The sequence below is a fragment of the Falco naumanni genome, chromosome 18 (assembly GCF_017639655.2).
Source record: "Falco naumanni isolate bFalNau1 chromosome 18, bFalNau1.pat, whole genome shotgun sequence".
Lineage (NCBI taxonomy): Eukaryota > Metazoa > Chordata > Aves > Falconiformes > Falconidae > Falco > Falco naumanni.
The window spans coordinates 4139975-4160271 of record NC_054071.1 but is presented as its reverse complement, the minus strand read 5'-3'; the positions used below and the strand labels follow the sequence as shown (position 1 = coordinate 4160271).

Genomic DNA, 20297 nt, shown 5'->3' with positions numbered 1-20297 from the left:
CTGCCCCATGTGCTACACGATGGCTGGGTCTGATCCGGTGGGGACAGGAGGGCAGGGAGTGGAGCACGGCCATGGCAAACGGCTCCATGCGGTGCCAGCATGACACGGCTCGGGGACCGGCAGTGTGCCAGCCACCCGAGCCGCGTGCGCCGCAGCCGAGCCACGGGGTGTTCATTTATTGAAGGCGAAGGCAGGGTTACCGGTGGGACTGGGTATCGTGTGTCTGCAAGCACCATCCTGGGAGCACTCAGCAGAGCTGGAGGCAGCTCTGGGAAGACATCGGCTGTCACGCTGATGCGTGCGGCCTTCCTCTGCGGCCAGGGTACCACCAGGGACTGGGGTGTCCCCGGCACAGTGCCACCCGCCTCTGCCCAAAGCCACAGCCCCTGCGCCCCCCACACACAGACACTAGCACACGCTGGGCACAGGCTCCAAAGTAAAAGCCAACTTTATTGTCGTATAAAGACCGTAAAAGTTCCCTTAAACAAAACACACGTTGGGTCAGGTGGTCCCGGGCATCCCCCACGCGTTGGTGTGAGCGTGGCTGTGCGGGGACGCCCGTGGGGAGCAGCACCCACGGTGCAGCCGCTCGCGGTGCCTTGGTCCGGTCCCCCCCAGCCCCTTCTCTCCTCCACAGCCAGTTGTATGGGGAGAGGAGCCGCCGGGGGGCTGTGGGGCCGGGGGGCCCGGCTCGGAGCGGGGGCTCACTGAGGCGCTTGTGCATTGCAGAACCCCTGGGCTGCGCTGGGCAAGTAGGCACTTACGGAAGGGCACGGCCACTGCTCCCGGCCAGCTCCATCCCACGGCACCGGGGCAGCAGCTGGGGCCAGAGCCAAACGTGCTGCCCACACCGGGGCCGAGCTGGGCCTGGCTGTGCCGGGGTAGCCGGAGCCAGGGCTGGTCCGGGGCAGGGGATGTTCAAGCAGCTTTGGTTGGTGCTCTTGGTGAATTAAGGCAATTTTGCTTCAGTTGGTTTTTAAAAAGGGCAAACCCAGCAAAACCAGCTCTCAGGGGCCAGGCACTCCCTTGGGAGAGCGTGGGTCTGCTCTGGCTTTGCTCGGAGTCACCGCTCGGACCCTGCATGCCCAGAGGTGGGCGCTGACCCCCACCTGCACCAGCCTCCCGCGCCCCGGCCTCGCCTCTACCCACCCACCCCGGGAACCTGCAGCCCAATCCTGGAAGGGTCAAGAAGGGACGCTGGGAAATTTTGGGGGAGATTCAGGCTCCTGCCAGCGGCGCAGGAGTGGGGAGAGGGCAGAGGAGCCGCAGCGGCTCCCGCCATCCCCGCGTCCCATCACAGTGACCGGTCGGCAGCTTGTGAGTCCTTGGGCGAGAGGTGGGAGCGCTCCTCCAGCAGCGGGTGGGAGCAGGCTGGTGAGGGGCTGCCACCCACCCACATGGTCCCTGGGGAGCACCGAGGGGAAACCCACTCCCCAACAGCCCGGCAGGGCTGGCCCCACCGCCCGGACCCCTCGGTTCCCCTCCATCAGCACCTTCATCCCTTGGTGGCCCCAGAGGGCTCAGCCCCGGGAGCCCATTTCCCATTTGCCTCTTATTCCCCGTTTGGTTGTTACAGGAATGGCGCGCTCCGCGCAGGAGGGTGCTGGGTTTGCCCCCCGGCCACCCCGTCTCTGAGTGGAGCCCCCCGTGCCCCTCGCTCCACCTGGCCCAGGGGGGGCAGGAAAGGAGCGGGGAGCAGCAGGGACTGAGATGGGAGATGGGGCGGCACCATCCAGCACAAGAGCTGGAGCGGGGCTCCCCCAAACCTGCCTCTTGCCTTTCCCAACTCGTGTGTCCCCCCCCTCCCGCCCTGTCCCTTGGTCCCGCTGGGCTCTGGTCACAGCCCATGTCCTGGCATGGCCGGGTGGCCGTGCCGCTGCCTGGGGGCCAGGCCTGCGGGTGAGCCGGGGAGGGATTAAACCACTGATTTCGGTAACGCCCCAAGGGATCTCTGCAAAGGAAATAGAAAAGTTCTAAACCAAGTCTGAATGTCCAGGTTGGTCGGAGCAACAGCCGCGTGCCGGGGGGATGCTCGGGGGCTCTCCGGTCCATACCGCAGAGGCAGCGGGTGATGCCGCGGCTGCTCTTGGCTCATTGCCAATGACCGCCCCCAGCCACAGCCGCTTCACCCCTCGCTGCGCCAGAGCCAGGCGCTCACCAGCCGCGGCTCCCGCTGCCAGATGCTGCTTCTCCAAGGACAACGGAACAAATCCGTGACCATTTCTGTGCGATGACGGCGGCTCGTGGCAGCTCCTGCAGCCATGGCACGGCTGTGGAGCGGCTGATCCCCAGCTCCGCAGGTCCCCATGTCCTGCAGGATGCCGGTGCCTCACACCACGGTGCTGATGGTGGACGACTCCTCCGACCTCCGCTGCTTGCTGGGCAGAGACTTGAGATACTCCAGGTGCCGCCGGGCATCCTCCTGGTTCTGCCGTACATAGTAGACCAAGTAGGAGATCACCATGGCGAACCAGCCGAACATGGTGACCAGCATGGCGATGTCCGTGGTCTTTTTGTACACGTTGCAGAAGTCCGTGTCGGCGATGACCTGCAGGAAGGCTTTGCCGACGTGCTCCTCCTGTGTGGAGGAGTCACACACGATGCCACCCGAGGAGCCGGCCACCAGGTCCACCGTGCGGATCAGCTCCTGCAGCCGACAGTCACACAGCCAGGGGTTGTCGGAAAGGTTGACCTTGGCCTTCAGGTTGCTAAAGGCGTCTTTGCTGACCGACACCAGCCTGTTGGAAGACAAGTCCAGAGAGTGCAGGTGCTCTGCCAGGCCCCGGAAAGCCCCGCTCTCGACACCGGCGATGGCGTTGTGGGACAGATCCAGCTCCAGCAGGAGTGGCAGGTCCCGGAAGGCGTCGCGGGGCAGGAAGGGGATTCGGTTGGAGTCCAGGTAGAGCTTGTTGGTGTCATTGGGAATGTCTCTGGGGACCTCGGTCAGCTGAGCATTGCTGCAGCGAAAGGTCTTCAGCCCCTCCTCTTCTGAGGGGTAGCAGCCCTTGGGGAACGCGGCGGCCGAGCGGAGGCAGGAGGCCAGAAGGAGGAGGCTCAGCAGGAGCAGCCACATGGTCACCGAGCGGAGGAGGACCCGCTGTGCCGCAGGCATGGTGCCGCGCTGCCTCAGTCACGCGGCCACCAGCCCAGCGGCTCTCGCTCACGGTGCTTTCAGCTGGACTCGGTGCATCTGAGGTGGAGACAGCAAGGGGACAGCGTGAGACCAGGAGAGCCAAGAGGCAGAGCCACCACTGTGCCAGCTGCCAGCATCACACCTGCCCCAGGTGCAGCCTGGAGAAGGACAGGGACCGGACCAGGGCCGGCCACCACGGCTCAGGCATCCCCTCAGCCCCTGCCACCAGCGGCCTCCCTCAGGCTTCCTGCGCGGCAGGATCAGGCCGAGTGAGGGCATGTCTCCTGCGTGCCGGCAGCTGGGCTGTAACAAACGGAGACAGCTCAGGTTGAGCCAGAGGCGGGGGTGAGCTCCCACCCTGCCAAGGTCACCGCTGGTTTGATCGCGTCGCGCGCTCGCAGGAGGCTGATCCATCCTGCAGCGGCAGCTGGTGGGACGCAGCAGCCAGCAAGCCCTGGCTCCAGGCGCTGTCGGCGGCCCCCAGGGAACGCGGTGGAACACCCACCCCCCGGGCAGAGGCCGAGCAGGATTGCGCTCCCCAGCTCCGCTCTCCAGGGCACACGCAGACACACGTTGGGTTTGCCCCTTTGAGGGGATTGGTGCAGCCGGGTGGTTGGGCACCACTGTCCCCTGCCCGGTGCCACCCTGGCCGCAGGGTCACGCTGCCCACACCACCCCGTAACCATGGTCCCCATCCAGCCCTTTATTCCGGAGGGGAAAAGCGTCAGCAGGAAAGAAACAAAAACAGAGAAAGGAAATTCACTGGAGCTGAGTGTGTAGCGAGTTCCCAGGGTGGTGGCAGCAGATAAGGGCCATGTCCGAGCTCCGCGAGCGCGCTGCCCGGCTTCCCCAGCCACAGGTCCCACCACGTCCAGGGGCCCCACGTTATCCCGAGCCGAGCGGCGGCGGCGGAGCCATCCGGGCAGGGTGCAGGTGCTCTCCCACCACCCCACGATTAAAGACACCGGCACAAAAGGGGCACGCCGTGGCACCCCGTCTGTGCTGTGGAAAGCTCCACGCTGTGCCACCGGGCCACCACCTGGGTGAGCCTGCCCGCGGGTGCCACCACCCAGAGCACACCCTGTCCCGGGCAAACCCACTCCTGGGTGCCGACCGGGGGTCCCGAGCGAGGGGCAGGGCTGGCCACCCAAGGGTGGTGCTGGTAGCCCAGCCTGGGCGAGCACCCTGACCGCTGGGTGCCGTAACGCAGCCCAGCCGTGCTGGAACACCCCAAGGTCACAGCAGTGCGGAGCTGCCCCCTGCACTGCCGGCCCCCCCCCGGCTGCTCGGGGTCCCCAAGCGGGACCAGGGCTCAGAGCAGCCGAAGGGCAGCAGGAACCCAGCCCCATGCTGGGAGGTCGGGGGGAGGCCCAGCCCCCCACGTCTGCCAGAAGTAACCTGGGGCAAATGCTGCCCCTTGGGGCAACCCCCCCCGCTGCCGGGGGCGAGTGTGGAGCTGGGAAACCCACCGGACTGAGCCGGGAGCCGGTGGCCCGGGACAAGGGGCGCTTCATCCACGGGACCCGGGGGACCCCCCCGGAGGGGAATGCGGCTCTCCGGGGCCCCGCGGCGGCCCGGGATGCTCCCCAGCCCCGGCGCTCCGGACCACGCACCGCAGCGAAAGCGGGCGCGACCGGGGTCCACAGCCCACGGCGGGGCACGGGGGTCCCCGGCTCGACCCCCGGGGTCGCCGCCAGCCCCGGCGGGGGAGGTTCAGGTAGGCGGGGGCAGGACGGGGCTGTGCGGGCTCCAGCACCCACCGTGCGCCCAGCGCAGCCGGGGATGCCCGGGGTTCCCCCCCGGCCCCGCTCGGCACCGGGGGCGTTGCGGGCGAGGGAAGCCCCGGTGCTTCCCCGGGGGAAGCTCAGCTCAGCTCGGCGCGGTGCTGCCGGGACCCCCCCCCACCGCCGCCGCCGCCTCCCGCCCCCCGCCCGCCGGGGGCCGGGGAGGTCCCGGTGCGGACTCACCTGCCGTGCGCAGCCCCGCGGCGGCGGAGCGGCCCCGCGCCCCGGGCCGGAGCGGCCGCGCCCCGCGCAGCGCGGCGGGCCCGGAGCCGGCGGCGGCGGCGGGGCCGGTGGGCGGGATCCTCCGCCCGGGCCTCCCCGGGGCTCCCCGCCCCCGGCCCGCCCCCGCCGGGGGGGCCGTACAGCGCCCAGCACCCCCGGCCCGGTACCCGGCTCCTTGCCAGCCCCCCCCACCCCACCCCGTGAGGCACGATCTGTCCCGGGACCCCCAGAACGGGGCGGGGGAGCCGGAACCGGGGACCCCCGCCGTGGGGACCCCCGAGCGCATAGTGCCCGGAGTCAGGGGCTCCCGAGGGGCTCCACGCCCCTTGCTTCCCCCCAAACCTCGCGGGGGCACCCCCGGCCCACCTCGCCCTCCCGCCCCGGGGCGCTGGGCGCTGTGCACCCCCCGGCTCTTGCCCCCGCCGCCCCCCAGCGCCCCCCGGCCCCTCGCGGAGAGCAGGACCCTCACCCAGCGGGGCCCCCTCCCGCCCGCAGCGCCCCCCCGCCCGGCACCGGCATCGCTTACCCCGGGAAACCCGAGCCGCGGCGGGCGGCAGCCGGGGCAGGAGCCAGGGGCGGGGGGGGCACCGGAGCAGGCCCCCAGCCCAGCCTTGAGCTGCCCGGGCCGGGGCCCGCTGGGCTGCCCGGGGGCTCGGCGGGGCCGCCCCGGGACACCGGCGAGGGCGGCTCAGCACCATGGAGAGCGGCCGCCGTTACCGGGCCGGGCCCCGGTGCCCCGGCACCGTCGAGAGGGCCGAGCGATCCCGCTGCCCCAGGCGGGTCCCCCCCCCTCCCGACTGCTCCCTCCATCCCCGGGGCTGGCCCCGGCGGGACCCCGGGCGGCGGGGCCGCGGGCCGTGCCCTTGCTGTGCCGCAGCAAGGACGCGCCCGGTGCCCGGTTCCCCTGGCCGAGCAGCCCGGCCCTGCGTGCTGACATCCCCGCCGATCGCGGAGGAGAAGCCGGTTCCGAGGCACCGAGCCTGGATCTCGGCTCCATTGGGGGAACAAAACCTGCCGGGGGAGGCGCAGCCAGGCAGGGCCACAGCCAGCTGCTCCGCCGGGACCCCCGCGCTCCCCGGGGAGACCCCTGGCCTCCGGCGGGGCTGAGCGGAGAGATGGGGATGGGGATGGGGATGGGGATGGGGATGAGGATGAGGATGAGGATGAGGATGAGGATGAGGATGAGGATGAGGATGAGGATGGGGCCGAGCCAGCAGCACAGCAGGATCCCTGCCTCTGCGCCCCAGGGAGCACCCCAGGCTCTGCACCTCAGGGTGCTGCAGCCAGCGGGGGTTTGCCGTGGCAGAGGGTCGCCACACGCCGGGGCAGCCATAGGCCCGGGGGGCGCCTGCAGCTGCCGGTGGGCCCCTGCTCGGTCCAGCCGGTCTGTCCAGCACTGAGGCCCGAGAGGAGCCCGACTCCGGGCAGGGCTCACCCAGGCCTGGCCCAGGACTCGGCCGGGAGCACAGCAGGCAGCAGCCGGCCGGTGCTTTGGGGCGCTGCCGGCGTCTCCCCGTTTGACCGGGGAGCAGAGCAACCCTGTGCTGCCCATCACCGGTCCCGGTGCCACCGGGAGCTGTGCACAGAGCGGGAGCAGTGCCAGGGCCACAGCAGCGCATGGGCAGCTTCGGGTGACACAACAGGATGGGGCTCGTGGGAGCAGAGGGGCTGAGGTGGCAGACAGGGCCTTGGGGGGCTTGAGCTTTCAGCAAGCCCCAGCTCAGACCCGGGGGGGGAGGGTCACCACAGCAGCAGGCAGAGACCCCCAAGAGCATGAGCTGCACCCTGTGGGGGTCTCACGTGCCAGGACACAGCACCCGCCAGCCCCAAAACCCAGCGCCTGCAGTGCAGCACGACCCCGCGCAGACCCTTCCCCGCTGCAGCCGCAGCAGCAATGGCTAAAAATAGCCAACCCCGGCTCCTTGCTGCCACTACGGTGCTAAATATAACCAGTATCGACCAGGCAGCGGGACTGGCAGCCCGGGAGAGTGGGCGGTGAGCACGGCCCCTGGCATGGGGAGGGGGGGGCGAAGCCGGCAGTGAAGGCCGGGTATGGGAACAGCCCCCCTGAGCACGGGGGAAAGGCTGGTCCACGCAGCTGCCAGCCAGGGGATGGGGCCAGACCCCCCTGGGGACCCCCCACCCCCAAACCTGGGGTTCCTTGGGGGGAGGGTGAACCCCGGCTGGGGAGCCCAAGGAACGGGTGTCCCCCTCCCCGCGCTCGCAGCGGCAGCGAGAGGCTGCCTGCTGCATCACTGAGAGGGATTAATATTTATGGGCGTTTAAAAATAGCTGTCGCATTGTGCTTCCCCCTCACGTGCGGAGTCAGCGGGGTGCGGGGAAGCTGCTAAATTAGATGTCACCGCGCAGAGGGAGCTGCTCAGCCAGGCAGGAGCAGGGATAAAAATAGAGGCTGCCGTGCGTGCGTGGCAATCCTGCAAAGCAGGGCCAGCTCCCGCGGGATCCCCTGCCTCCGCTCACCGGCATCCCTGCCCCTCGCCTGCCGCCCCCGATCCTGCAGGATCCCCCGCCTCCGCTGGCATCCCCACACCGTGCCCTGCCGGCGAGGGCATCCTGGAGAAGCCAGACAGGGACTGGGCTCCCCACAGCACCCACCAGCTGCTCTAACCGTGCCTGTGTGTGTCCCCCATGCCCAAGGCCCTCCAGGGTGCAGGGCTCTGGGAAGCCACCCTGTGCCCCGCCAGTGGCACCCTGGCACCCCGGGGGTCCCCATGCCCTCGCCGTGCCCAGCCGGCACACAACCACCCACTGGGAGCGGCTCAGGCTCACGCAGAGGCCGGATGGACACACGCAGGGTCGGGATGGAGGCGCAGGGGCAGCCATGGCTGGGCTGTGCCAGGAAACCCAGGTTCCATCGGTGCAAACAGCGCTACCAACGCACCGGGGCCAAAACCAAAACCCCACCGATGGGTTTGCCGAGCGGCCGCACGAGGCTGGGGGCTGTGAGCGGTGCTGCCGGGCTCCCACATGCTGGGTCGGGGTCTCTGCTGGGCCCAGGACCCCAGCGCAGCTCCAGGGCAGGGGGACTGCAGCACGAAGTGGTTTTGCCGTCATGTGCTGGCGTTGCACCCTGGGCCGCTCCCGTGCCGGGGAGCCGGCAGCAGCCGGTGCGCACAATGCCCAGCACAGAGGGCCAGGCGCACGGGGGCCGCCGCAGCACCGCGCTCTCGGCTCTGCTCGCTGCACAAACAAAAGTGGGGCCAAATGGTGCCCCCCGAGCCGCAGCGCCGGATTCCTGCGCTCCCAGCCCTTGGCCCTGTGTCCGGCAGCACCACCCTGGCCCGCTCACACGGCTCCTGCCATTGAGGTTTTCCCTTGGGAAGAGCAGGAAGCCCACCCTGCGCAGCCCACCCTCCCCCAGCGGCGTGGAAGGCCCCAGCTGGGTCGCAGCCCCCCCAGGGTGCCTGTAGCCCCACAGGGATGGCCATAGCCCCCCCGGGGTGGCCATAGCCCCCCTGGGATTAGCCGTAGCCCCCCCAGGGCTGCTCTCCGCAGCCGAGGGCCGGCAGAGGTGGGGTGCTGTGGGTGCAGGGCGGTAGCAGAGCGGTAGAGGACCCTTCCTGGCCACCCCAGGGTCGCTCCCCGCCGCCGTGCCCCCAGCGGGTGGCCGGGTGGCCCCCGGTAAGCGCGGCCCCGCCTCTCCCGGGGCGGGCCCCGGTGCTGAGCGCTACCGGGACTACAGCTCCCGGCGTGCCGCGGCGGCGGGGCGGGCGCACCCAGGAGCCCGCCGGGAGTGCAGCCGGGGCGGCGGGGTGCGCGACGGAGAGAGCCCCGGCCCCGCCGAGCCGAGCCGGGCCGGGCCGGGCCGAGCAGCGGTGAGTGCAGACCGGGCGCGGCGGCGCCTCTCCGGGCCGCCCCCGGGGATACGGGGCCGGGCCGGAGCCCGGCAGGCCCAGGCGGGAGGCCTCGCCCCCTCCCCGGGAGCAGCAGCGGCCGAGCCCCGCGGCGTGGTGCCTGGCGTGGGCCCGAAGGACCCCCCCCGTCCTCCCCTCCAAAAAAGCAAAGCAGTTGCTGAGCTGGAGCCCGAAAGCCCCAGGGCCGGGAGGGTGGGGGGCCGCGGTGCGGGTCCTGCCCGGGGCTGTGCGGAGGTAAGCGGGGTGCGGGACCCCACGCAGTGTCCCCTGCGTGGCCAAACTTCCCCTCGACATTCAGTAGAAAACAGGGAGGCAGAGCCCTCGCTGCTCCTGCTCCCATCCAGGGGGGCTCAGGCTTCTCACCCCATCACTACAGCCCCCCCCTTCCTCCCCTCCTGCCAGCTCCGCACACCCCCCGGGTGGGGGGACGGGGCAGCCGTGGGGCGCAGAGTTCCTAAACCCCACAGCAGCTGCAGGCCGGAGCGGGACCCCCAGCAGCACCGGGGGGGGGGGGGGGGGGGGTAACCTCTCGCTCCACTCCTTCCCCGCTCAGCTGCCTGCGCACACCGGCGGCCCCGCGGTACCTGATGCTCTGGTTCCGAGGCTGATGCCATCTCGCAGAGAAGGGTTTGAAATATTTATTTGCTTGGGAGACGGTGGTTGCTGTTGCTGCCAGAGATAGGGATCGTGGCTCCTCAGTGGCTCCCGTGGATCATCATGGCTCGTGTTCTGGGAACACTCGGGAAGATCCGCCAAGATAAGCACCTGAGCCTTCCTTCCCTCTGCCACCTGCTCCGGGCTGAGGCAGAATGGGGTGCTGAGCGCAATCCTGCAGCGCCCTGGGGAAGGGTGAATCCACTGCCGAGCACTGACAGGGTCGGAGCGCTGCTGGACTGCGAGGGGACAGGAACAGGCAGTGGTCACCCTCCTGGGGGGGCAAAAGCGATGGTGGAGAAGGAGCTGGACCTTGGGGTGCTGTAATCAGAGGTTGTGGGTCCTCCAGCAGCTGATGGGTGACAAAGCAAGCGGGAAACCGCTGAGGTCGGTTTTTTTCCCCTTCCCTTGGAAGTGGGGAGATGCTGAGCTCGCAGCCCTGATGCTTGCTCTGAGCCCCAGAACAAGAGTCTTTCCCAACAAAGCCACAGACAGGGAGCTGGCACAGCAGCAGGCGGGAAATTGGGAACAGGACGCGAAGGATCGGGCAGGGGAAGGGCTCGGCTCTGCCGTCGCAGCGTGCTGTTCGTCGCTGACCACAGTTAACGACTTTTCCCCTCCTTGGATGGCCACCATCCAACGTCAGCGCAGTCCTGACCTTCGCACTCAGGCTGGTGAAACATTAAAGCCGTTCGGTCCCAAAAAAACGCTGCACAAGTTGGGAAAGCAGAGCTTCACAGCCAGCGGTTCCCGGGGGGGAGCTGGGGTTCCTCCCGCTGTTGCCTTCCGCCTTGTTTTTCCTGCAGGTGAACAAATCCCTGGTGTAAAAATCAAAAAAACACGGGATCTGGGATGGGGGCAGGGATCGGAGCCTTGAGAGCTCACGCTCCCCTGGCCAGGCTTTTGCAACACAGTTGTGTGTGCAATTTGAAGCAAGCAAAGAAAACAAGCGAGGGCTGCAAACACCAGCTCAGAAATGGGAAAGATTCGCAGATGAAATATTTTTTGAAGTGGAAAGGACAGCGTTGGAGAAGCACGCAGAATCATCCCCACCGTACGACCGAATGCCCGCCATCTCCAAATCTCTCTCGCAAGAACGAGTTACCCACGTTGTAGGCATTTCACCCGTCTGATCCTCATTTTTACAAGGAAACAGAGGCCCAGGGACGAAAACCGCTTCACATACGGCTTATACGTTTGGCCCTTTGCCACCCAGCCGCAGGTTTGCGACTGCCCTCGTTTGCAGAGGGGTCTGAGTAGAAGTTGCTCGTTAGTTTTTCAAAATTACACCCGGGGTTGTCCTCAAGTGGAAATTCCACTTTATTAGCTCACAGGCAGGCCGCGCCTCTGGCTGTGGGGCTTGCAGGAAGGCCCGCTAAGCTTCTGTAGCCTTTGCGTAATGGCATAATTTCAAGAAAAGAGGGTCCCAAAGAGGCCACCTGGTCAACCACCCATTCCAAAGAGGGATCTTTATTTATGAAAATTGATTTTAAAGCCCCCGGTGAGACCACCCATCGCTTTCCATGGGCAGGCCATTCCAACATCAGTCCTCCCAGCATTACCAAGTTGCTCCATGTCTTGGCCACGCAGTTACTAACTCCACTGCGTACCTTGTCTCCCTCCTCAGCACAGCTGTCTGTCAATGTTCCTCATGCCTCTCTCCAGTGTTCTCTAGACTAAACAAACCAGTTTCCTCCAATCTGTCCTTGCAGGTCATGTTTTTCCTACACCTCTGCTCATTCTCACTGCTCTCCTCCCCTGGACTCCTTCCAGCTCCTCCCAGAACTGGACAGTGTTCTAGCTGAGGCCTTACCAATATCTAGGAGAATTATTTCCTATGTCTGGCAAACAGCACTCCTGTTTACACATTCCACAGGGGTGTCTGCTTTTTTTTGTTGTTGCAACAATATGACTTTTGACTCATTCTGCTTCACCAAACCCCTCCGTTTCCTTCTGAAAGCCCTTAGGAATTGCACCCAATTAAGGATGGACTGAAGCACTGAACACTAAGTCCTGCTTCCAGACCAAGCTTCAGGCTTTTTTCTGGAATAACCAGTAGGTAATGTCCTTTGGCCCAGGAGATGGGTGACAAGAGAACACACGCTCTGGAGACCACATTTCTGGTAAGAAAAAGCCTCCAGATAGAAGCTCCCTGACTGCCACCTGGGTAGCGGAGGTCGGCAAGCATCTGTTCAGCTCACCTAGCAGCCCTGCTTCACCAGAGCTGCCTGCGACACCGAGCAGCGTCTGCCCGCGCAGTTGAAAGGGGCTTGGAAGCTACAGCACATGTCCCAGGAGCTGCGGAGTCAAGCGTTCCCTCCGTCCCCCAGCCCTGGGCAGGAGCAGGGGGGAGCACCAGTTTCTGAAACAAGCCAGGCCCAGCACTCTGCAAGGGAGCTGGGAACAGCTGGCAGCGACACAGTGTAATGTCAGATCTGGCTCGGCCTCGCCTCCCGAGACCGAAGACTGTGAGAGCTGGAGAGAACGGCAGCACCGTCTCCCAGCTGTGGGAACCAAAGCAGCAAAAACACAAGGAAACATCAGGAAACAGCCCTCGCCCTGGGGTTTGCTGTCCAAAGCGGGATGGACCGTTTTATCTAATGAAACGATATTTCCATGGGACACAGACAAAGGCGATTTTACACAAGAACTTCTTTGATCTCATTGTAGATATTCAACTTTGGAACAGTTTTGATTTGTGCTGTTTCCTGTAATCCCTGGAAACCAGCAAACCAGAGTTGTCATGTTCCCGGAAAGCCTAAAAGCTGACCGATACCTGCTGCCACTAGCAGTGCGGCAGTCCAAAAAGCCACCCCGGTACCTGCGTTGTCTGTAGAGCACCACTCCAGAGACCTGCTCCAAGAGGATGACACTGCCTGGCTTCCTCTCCTTCCTGGCATTGTTCAGAAAAACATCTTTCTATTCCTCTTACGTGGCAGCTGTTCTTTCCAGGTAGGGGAAGAGCCATATCCTCTGCGGTTCTTGCTCCTGAAGCGTCTTCCCAATGCACCTTTCCTTGTAATCTCTAACTCTTTATGTTCCACAAGAGTAGTATCGGTCCTTCCCTGTGGGGGAATATTTTTGTTACTCCCTTCCACCTTAAATTGGAAGGCAAAACACGTAAGCCAGACCAAGAGACCAGCAAGCCTCTAAAAGCTGTGCAGAACACTGTTAGTTTAGTTAAACTAATTAGGAAATCTGTTGATACAGCGCTGCTGTGCCTTTCCTCTGCAAAACTGGAAAGAGAACACAAGTATTAAGGTACACTGAACCCATAAACACATCAAGAAGCTTCAAGTGCCAGAGTGCTTCCGTGATTAACACTGCGATGATGATTTAAAAAGTGGCAGCTGAAGGATTGAACCTCAACATCTTGGTTCCAGGACAACATTTCAACAAATCAAAAGTAGCTTCTGTCACAGCCAGGCTTCCCACACATGATTCCCAGCTGCTCCTGGATTTAGCTTCCCCTCAGAAACATCACCTCTACAAACAGAAATAATGAGGTGCAGAGAAGCAAAGTGACTTGTGATTTTTAGAAAAAACAATAGATTTCAGGTTTGCTTAACAGCAGGACAGTGCTCAGGCCCTGCTGTGCTTACCCGAGAGCTGGAGGGCTAACGCGGTGCAGGTACTGACCTGACTCTGCTTTAGTTTCAGGCGCACACGTCGGACACGAGAGCCAACATGAACGTGGGAACAGCACACAGCGAGGTGAATCCCAACACCCGCGTCATGAACAGCCGGGGCATCTGGTTGTCCTACGTCCTCGGAATTGGCCTGCTGCATGTCATACTCCTGAGCATCCCCTTCTTCAGCGTGCCTGTGGTTTGGACTCTTACCAACATCATTCACAACATGGTAAGGAAACAGTGTGGCCGTCGTGACTTCCCGGGGCACAGAGAGGTAATCTCTTAGCACCAGCTGTTCTTTTGAGAGCCACTTAGTCAAATTCTTGTTGAACCAATTCCTTTCTGTTTCCAAAGATGAAGTTGCTCAACCTCCACCCCTCAGACTGCAACTTTGCCTCTAGGTCATATATTTAAATCCAGCCTAGGGACTGAAGAGGCAGCAAACATCTGGTGAGGCTGCTCAGAGGGGACACCGAATTCATTTGCCTGCAGGCTAAATCCCTTTGTCACATCCCCCTTCACAGAGGAATAGTGTGACAGGCCACAGAAACTGGCAGGACAGCTTTCACTTCAGTTGATACAATCTGAATTGGCCTCACTAAAGTTAAGAAAACAAGATTAAACCCCGAATTCTGTTCTGCTTGAAGTAAAAAATAATCCAGGAACAGACTCTCCCCTTTAAGGATCAGGTAGCCAAACAAACGGGTGTCAAAGCGCCGTGCTAGGGGTGCGCAGGTAAGCGCAGCACACTTAAGACACGTTCTGAGCGCGCCTCAGTTCCCCACGATGCCAGAAGCTGCTGTGTTTAACTGCTCACTTCTGTGCCTCTGCCATCCCACTACACGAGTCTCTGCACGCTTGGGTTGTACAGTGGAGGAACAGACCTCTCAACAGCCGTTCACCCTCAGGCATAGGGGATGAAATACTTCAGAGATGCAGCAATTGGGTTTTGTATTCTTTATTTAAAAAAAACACCTCAGCCCAAGAATATTCCAGAGACAAAAATGACACCCTTATTAGGGATCCTCATGCTAATGTTATTCATGTCTATCGTGGGGGAAAAAAACCAACCCACAAAACCACCAAGCAGAGCTGCCTGGAGCTCAGTTTACAAGCTGCCTGCTTTTCACCAGCTCCTTCCCCTTCTCTGGCAGCTTAAACAATGAGGTCCTAGGGACCGAAAGGGGTTTAAAGACCAGCAACAGCTCTACTTAAAGACAGATGACGTAGCCAGACTGTTTATCTGCAACTGGTGCTCCACTTCAAGAGGTTAACTTGTAATCAGGGTGGTAACAGACCCTCACTGCCCACAACCAGCACTTTTCTAGCAAGCATTTAGCGTCGCCGTTGCAGGGTAGAGCAAGTCCATGCTAATCTCCTGATCCTAGAGATCTGACTGCTGTAATCTCGCAGCCGCCGCCTTGGCTGATGCCCAGGAGCTGAACAAGAAGCTTCGCATGTAGCAGCCAAGCCCGAGCCGGCCCCGGCTGGCTGCCTTCCCCCCTCTCTCCCCGCTTCCTTACCGCTGCCGGTTGAAGCACGTTTTCCAGCAGCGCCAACGCATCCCTCTAGCGGAACAGCGCGCGGCTGCAAGCTCCCGCACCCGCGACGTTCTTGCTGAAGCTGAACGTTGCCGGTGGCGTGGCAAGGGGCAGAGAGAACCCTCCGCGCTTCACACCGCGGTTGTGTTTGCTGCAGAGCATGTACATCTTCCTGCACACCGTGAAAGGAACTCCTTTTGAGACTCCAGACCAGGGGAAGGCTCGGCTGCTCACGCACTGGGAGCAGATGGACTACGGCGTGCAGTTCACGGCGTCCCGCAAGTTCCTGACCATCATGCCCATTGTGCTGTGAGTACTCCGGGGCAGCCGAGCTGCCTTCGTGCATCTGTCCCACTCAATGCTTCTGCTGCACGTGCTGTCCTGGGAAACAAAACCATGAGGTGCTATAATTCAGTTTTCCTCTCACTCTCTTCCCCTCCTTTCCAGGTATTTTCTAACCAGCTTTTACACCAAGTATGACCGGATACACTTCATAATCAACACCATCTCCCTTATGAGCGTCCTGATCCCCAAACTGCCTCAGTTTCATGGAGTTCGGATCTTTGGGATCAACAAGTACTGAACTGTGTGGCTGGTGCAAATGGAAGAGGAGCAGGGGAGAGGGGGAAGCTCCTTCTCTCCAGTCCTGTTTCTTCACCCCCACGCACACTGGGATGCAACTTCACAGCCGCTGTTCAAATGCAGTAGCCAATAGACATATACCGCATGCTGGATCCTCATGCCCAATAAATCTAAACAAGCTCCAGAGTAGAATTTAGTGCGGAGCAGGACGCAGGACACTGGATTTCTTTTATTCCAGCGTCATAAATAGAGGCAGATACACTGAGACTTCGAGGTACAACAAGGATGAATTCTGGGGAGATTTTCATCTATCCCAGACATCGGACGAAGAGAATAGGGATGAGGGAAAAAGCTTTTAGTGCTGGTACTATTGCTGTGGTAAATGCACTTTAAAATATATTTCCCTTTCTGAAGCTAGGTGCTTTAAGCGATATGTGGGGGGAAATTCAAAGGGATACAGCCAGACTTTCCCAATACTTGATTTTTTTTTTTTCCGAGGTTTGAGTTCCATTTTTGGGCGGGGAAGTGGGAGGGGGCAAGAGAATGACAGATTTTTATTTTGCAACCTTGTACACCACTGAGAAAGTTCTTTTACTAAATACAGTACAGGAAGGAATAACCTGCAACATGAGAAAGCTTTCATTTTTCTACGGTACCATTCATGTGGTTCAGGGAAAAAGTCGATTAGATCCTAGATCATACCCACCATCTTTAGTTTATACCAGAATCTGGGTAACTACTCCCCACCCCAAACTGCTAATTTTTAAGCGCACCCTGAGCACTCAGGCAGTACAGCATTTGGATTAAGGGCTGGAGAGCAGGTCATTTTAATGCTCGACAAGTGTCACTGAGCTACTTGGTACACAGAGACCACACAAGCAGGGGAGCAGCTGAAGACCGCTAGGTATAGGCCAAACGAGGCGGATGGCTGCTTGCTCTAATCAATTAGTGATTGTAACTGGAATTTTTCTCTGCAGTCCAGGCTCCTTGGTTGCTTAAGTCCGTGTCAGTGTTACTGGGATTTGCCAGTTCTCCAGTTAACCATGGACTTAACTCAGTATTTGACTTCAGGCAAGCGAGAGTTTGATTTCTGGCTTACCTGGAAGCCTGTCACTCGGCTCCATGCACAAGCGCTGCAGCAGCATCCCCCGAGCCCTCAGGTGATCGCTGGCAAGGGCAAGGGAGCTGCAGGAGAACAATGCTAATGAGCAGCACACCAGCAGCAGACTGAATTGACCAACAGAAGGATGCAATGGATCACCAATAATAGATTTAGTATAGGAACAAAATTGAGCTTCTCCTCCCCCCCAGAAAAAAAATTACCAGCTAAATAAAGTAGGTTTGCAGGTTTAGATTTCCTGACTGAGATTGCTTTCTGCTGTTCAGAATAATCAGGTTTTCTTTTGGGTTGTGCACCGAATGAAATGTGTTTTTCTTTATGCTTCCCCTGTAAACTCATGAAAGCCTGTATTTTTGTTGTCTTAGTGCTTATATTGTCTCCCACTTTTGACAATGGTATAAACATTTTAAATATGCTATTTTTGTTCCTGCATTAGCCAGTTTTAGCTTTAGAGGTCATACGGGGTATGGCAGAGTTGTTTGATGGTCTAAGCATAGGACAGGGAGAGGGGAACTTCAGGTGTGCATGTAAGGTCTAGTACTACTCCGTGCATAATTTTAGGCAAGCTGTTTTACTTCTCTATCTCAGACTTGCTATAAGACTGCTGCAGAGAAGGGAAAAACATTCAGCATACCTCAGAGGGCTGCTGGAATGCCTAGAGAATCATTACCTAATGTGTTTGAAAAGTGGGAATATTTTAAGTGAAAAGAAAGTTTTCCGGAAGGTAGAAAGAGAAGAGTCTGGCTTGACACCCGAGTGCTGTTCTCCAGCGAGGGAGTTTTGACAGATGTGCAATTTACTTGATGGGTAGATTAAACCTTTTAACCACCACGACATAAGGACTGCTGCTTTAGTTAAGGTACTATACACCCTAAAGCTAAGATACTCTTTATGCTACTAGACAATTACTTTTGGAAAAAAAAAAAGATATTGTTTTCAAAATAGAGATCTCATCAATCAGCTATGTACCTTTGAAATGACTGAGAAATCAACAGTAGCGATGCCCAGCACACTTTTGGAAAGGCTGCTGCCCTCACAAGCGCAGCATCTGTCCTCAGCAGGATGGCCAAGGCTGTAGCGCAGACTGTATGTTGCTTAAACAGATCCGAACGTCTGCTCACAGACACAACTTACATGCCAATGGTAAATCTCCAGAGCAAAGCAAGCAATGTATTGTGGTAGAAAAGGGGGGAAACCAGCAACTTTTATGCAACAGAAACAGTTGCTCTATGCTTAAAAACATGACTCCTATATAAACAGACAAATGCTGATTATTTCTAAGTAATACACATTACACAAGGTCTCAGCAGTTCTGCTGTTTTTAGCGTAGGTATAAATTGACGGTAAGAGTCAGCTTTTCTCAATGAAGCACAGTTTCCGTGGAGGCCTCAGCATTACAACAGCTGAAGGTATGAACATATTATTTGTGCTGTTAACTGAAACTATGGACATTGATTCTGTTTTGTTCAGTTACAAGAATCAACTGTAAAACAGAACGGGATTATAAACTTCTCAAAAGGGCAGTTTTTAAAGACTGAAGTCTAAAACTTGTTAGGCAAAGCTTTAATTATAATAGTAAGCTTTTCTGATTTACCTTGTTCACACAAATGATTAAAATAGCCATTGCACAGATACCTGTTACATGGCAAATGACATTCTTTACAACACAGGGATAGCATTTTTGCTACAGAATAACTGGAGTTAGCTTGGACTCAGCAAAGTTAATCCAGTCAAGGGAAACTGAAATGAAAACTAGAGAGAAATATGGGAAGTAGTGAGAGTTGAAAGATTTCATGTTAATCTTGTGGTGCGTTAAGCATCTACATAAAATTAACAGTTACTTGAAAAATTATACGTCTTATAGGATCTTCCTTAAGATCCTGTCCTAAGGGCAGGTGTCAGAATTAATCAAAAACAGAAAAGAAACCATAAGTTAATTGTAATTAAACTGCAGTCACAATTGCTACTAAATGGACCCAAGGTAGTTTTAAGTGACACAGTTCTGGCTATTTTTTTTTATATTTACATATATATATATACACACACACATACATATATATATATATATGCTCAAGCCACCCTCTCATGCCAGCTGTGTGGCTCCTTCCTGTCAGTGTCACAGGAGCAAGCAGTTTCCACTGGGAAACGACCACTGTGGTGGCATGGAAGTAACAGCCACAGTTCTGGGTCTTCTGGAACTCTGTACCAAAACCACTGCTGGATTATGCATGTTTGTTAAATTAATGTAGAAGCAAGTTCAGCACTCAAAAGGCTAATGTTGCACACACCCGAGCTAAAGAGCATAGTCCAAACACTAACACTCTCACAGGATAACTAATTTGTGAGGAAAGGGAGATGGGGACAGTGTGGGCAGGATGAGGAACTTTCAGATGTGAACTTGCAGCCGATACAGCAGTGATCCGAGGGTGAAGCCTACCTTTTGCATGGAGAACCAGAATGTCAGTGCAAAAGTGTCCACTCATTCTTTCAGACTGTAGAATTTTCCAAGTACCTGCATGAAGGAGAAAACTGGTTGTTACTGATTTTGAAAGGGGTTTTGACAACATCACGCTTTACAGATCCTTCTCTCAAACTTGTACTGGCACCTTGTACAGTGACTAGTGCAAATGTCAGCTGGAGAATTAAAAAGTGGGCTGCACCCTGTTACTGAGAAACAACTACTATGTAGGTACTTAAAATGCTTTTCTTTTTTGTTCTGCAATGAATGCCAAAAGACAAAAGCTTTGGAAAACCACCACTTGAACCCTGAACTGTTAATGGGGATTGGCAGAAACTGTCCTCTGCCCAATCTCGTCCTGGGCAAAGCCTCTTCTAAGCCACTGTCAAGATCATGCATGTAATCACACAGTACGGCAGTCACATCAGGAAGTCAAAAAACAATCAGGTACTAACCGCTCTATTCTTCTGAATTAGGGATCCTGTCTTGTGATTCATTTAAGACAGCTAACAGGATGTTAAACAGCCCAACCCTTAGCTGGAAAAAGTGTTAAAAAGCCTGAGATCTGGGGCTACTTAATTCCTGAGTATTTTTTTTTAATCGTTTGTTTGTTTTAATAGAAGCATGGTACTGGCCCTTGAAACGGGGACAGCAGCTGGTTACCATTGTCAGCACATTAATATTTCTCATTGTGAGTTACACTGCTTTATCATTGCCTATATTTTAAGCATGCAAGTGTTTGTGTATACGTATCTTCCTTGGATCAGTTTAAGCAAGCTGAATTAGTTGGATTTTTTTAATGAAACATTCTGACACTGTACAAAGTTTTAGGGTTTTTTTCCAGTAGCCCTTCTTTTTGCTGTGTATACAGAAGTCTCATGTAGAGAACTTTCTAAAATAAAGTGTGAATATTTTTATTACTCCTTTGTACAGTATTCTAAGAGAAACTAATAAAGTAAGTATTCATGTAAAAACTTGTGTTTGATTCCTTGAATTTTTACAGGGACAGGTTTTCCTTGTAAACAAGCATGGCAAATGAATACCCTGGCAATTCCAAGCCCACCAAGTGATCGATTGGAGCAAAGCACGGAGCTTGCAGCCCACCGCACAGATCCCTTGACAGGGTACCACACCAGTCAGTCACAAACCCTCTGCTACTAACAAGCCATCAAGCATGGAAATGTGTCTGCCTTGCTGGTCAATGCCAGTTCAAAGCGGCTCCAGTAACATCCTGTCGTCCCCTTTCCTACACTACACTTCATTAGTTAGTTCTCCTACAGATCCAGTGAAGTCCTA

At 58.2% G+C, this 20297-nt stretch overlaps 2 protein-coding genes across 5 annotated transcripts; one reads left to right on the top strand and one right to left on the bottom strand.

Moving 5' to 3' along the window:
- Positions 1-433: 433 nt before the first annotated feature.
- Positions 434-13378, bottom strand: LRRC3C (leucine rich repeat containing 3C). 4 transcript variants are annotated; one of them, XM_040617197.1, is made up of 4 exons: positions 13308-13378; positions 12601-12733; positions 9599-10468; positions 434-3190 (listed from the first exon to the last, which is right to left on the bottom strand). In XM_040617197.1, exon 4 carries the CDS (start codon positions 3110-3112, stop codon positions 2330-2332), a length of 783 nt encoding a protein of 260 aa, XP_040473131.1. In that variant the 5' UTR covers positions 3113-3190; positions 9599-10468; positions 12601-12733; positions 13308-13378; the 3' UTR covers positions 434-2329. The 4 variants fall into 4 exon arrangements, with proteins under 4 accessions (XP_040473131.1, XP_040473132.1, XP_040473130.1 ...); XM_040617198.1 differs by lacking the exons at positions 12601-12733; positions 13308-13378 and adding an exon at positions 12490-12576; XM_040617196.1 differs by lacking the exons at positions 12601-12733; positions 13308-13378 and having other exon boundaries at positions 9599-12442.
- Positions 13356-19552, top strand: ORMDL3 (ORMDL sphingolipid biosynthesis regulator 3). Its single transcript, XM_040617200.1, has 3 exons — positions 13356-13529; positions 14999-15150; positions 15289-19552. Exons 1-3 carry the CDS (start codon positions 13356-13358, stop codon positions 15422-15424), a joined length of 462 nt encoding a protein of 153 aa, XP_040473134.1. The 3' UTR covers positions 15425-19552.
- Positions 19553-20297: the final 745 nt, after the last annotated feature.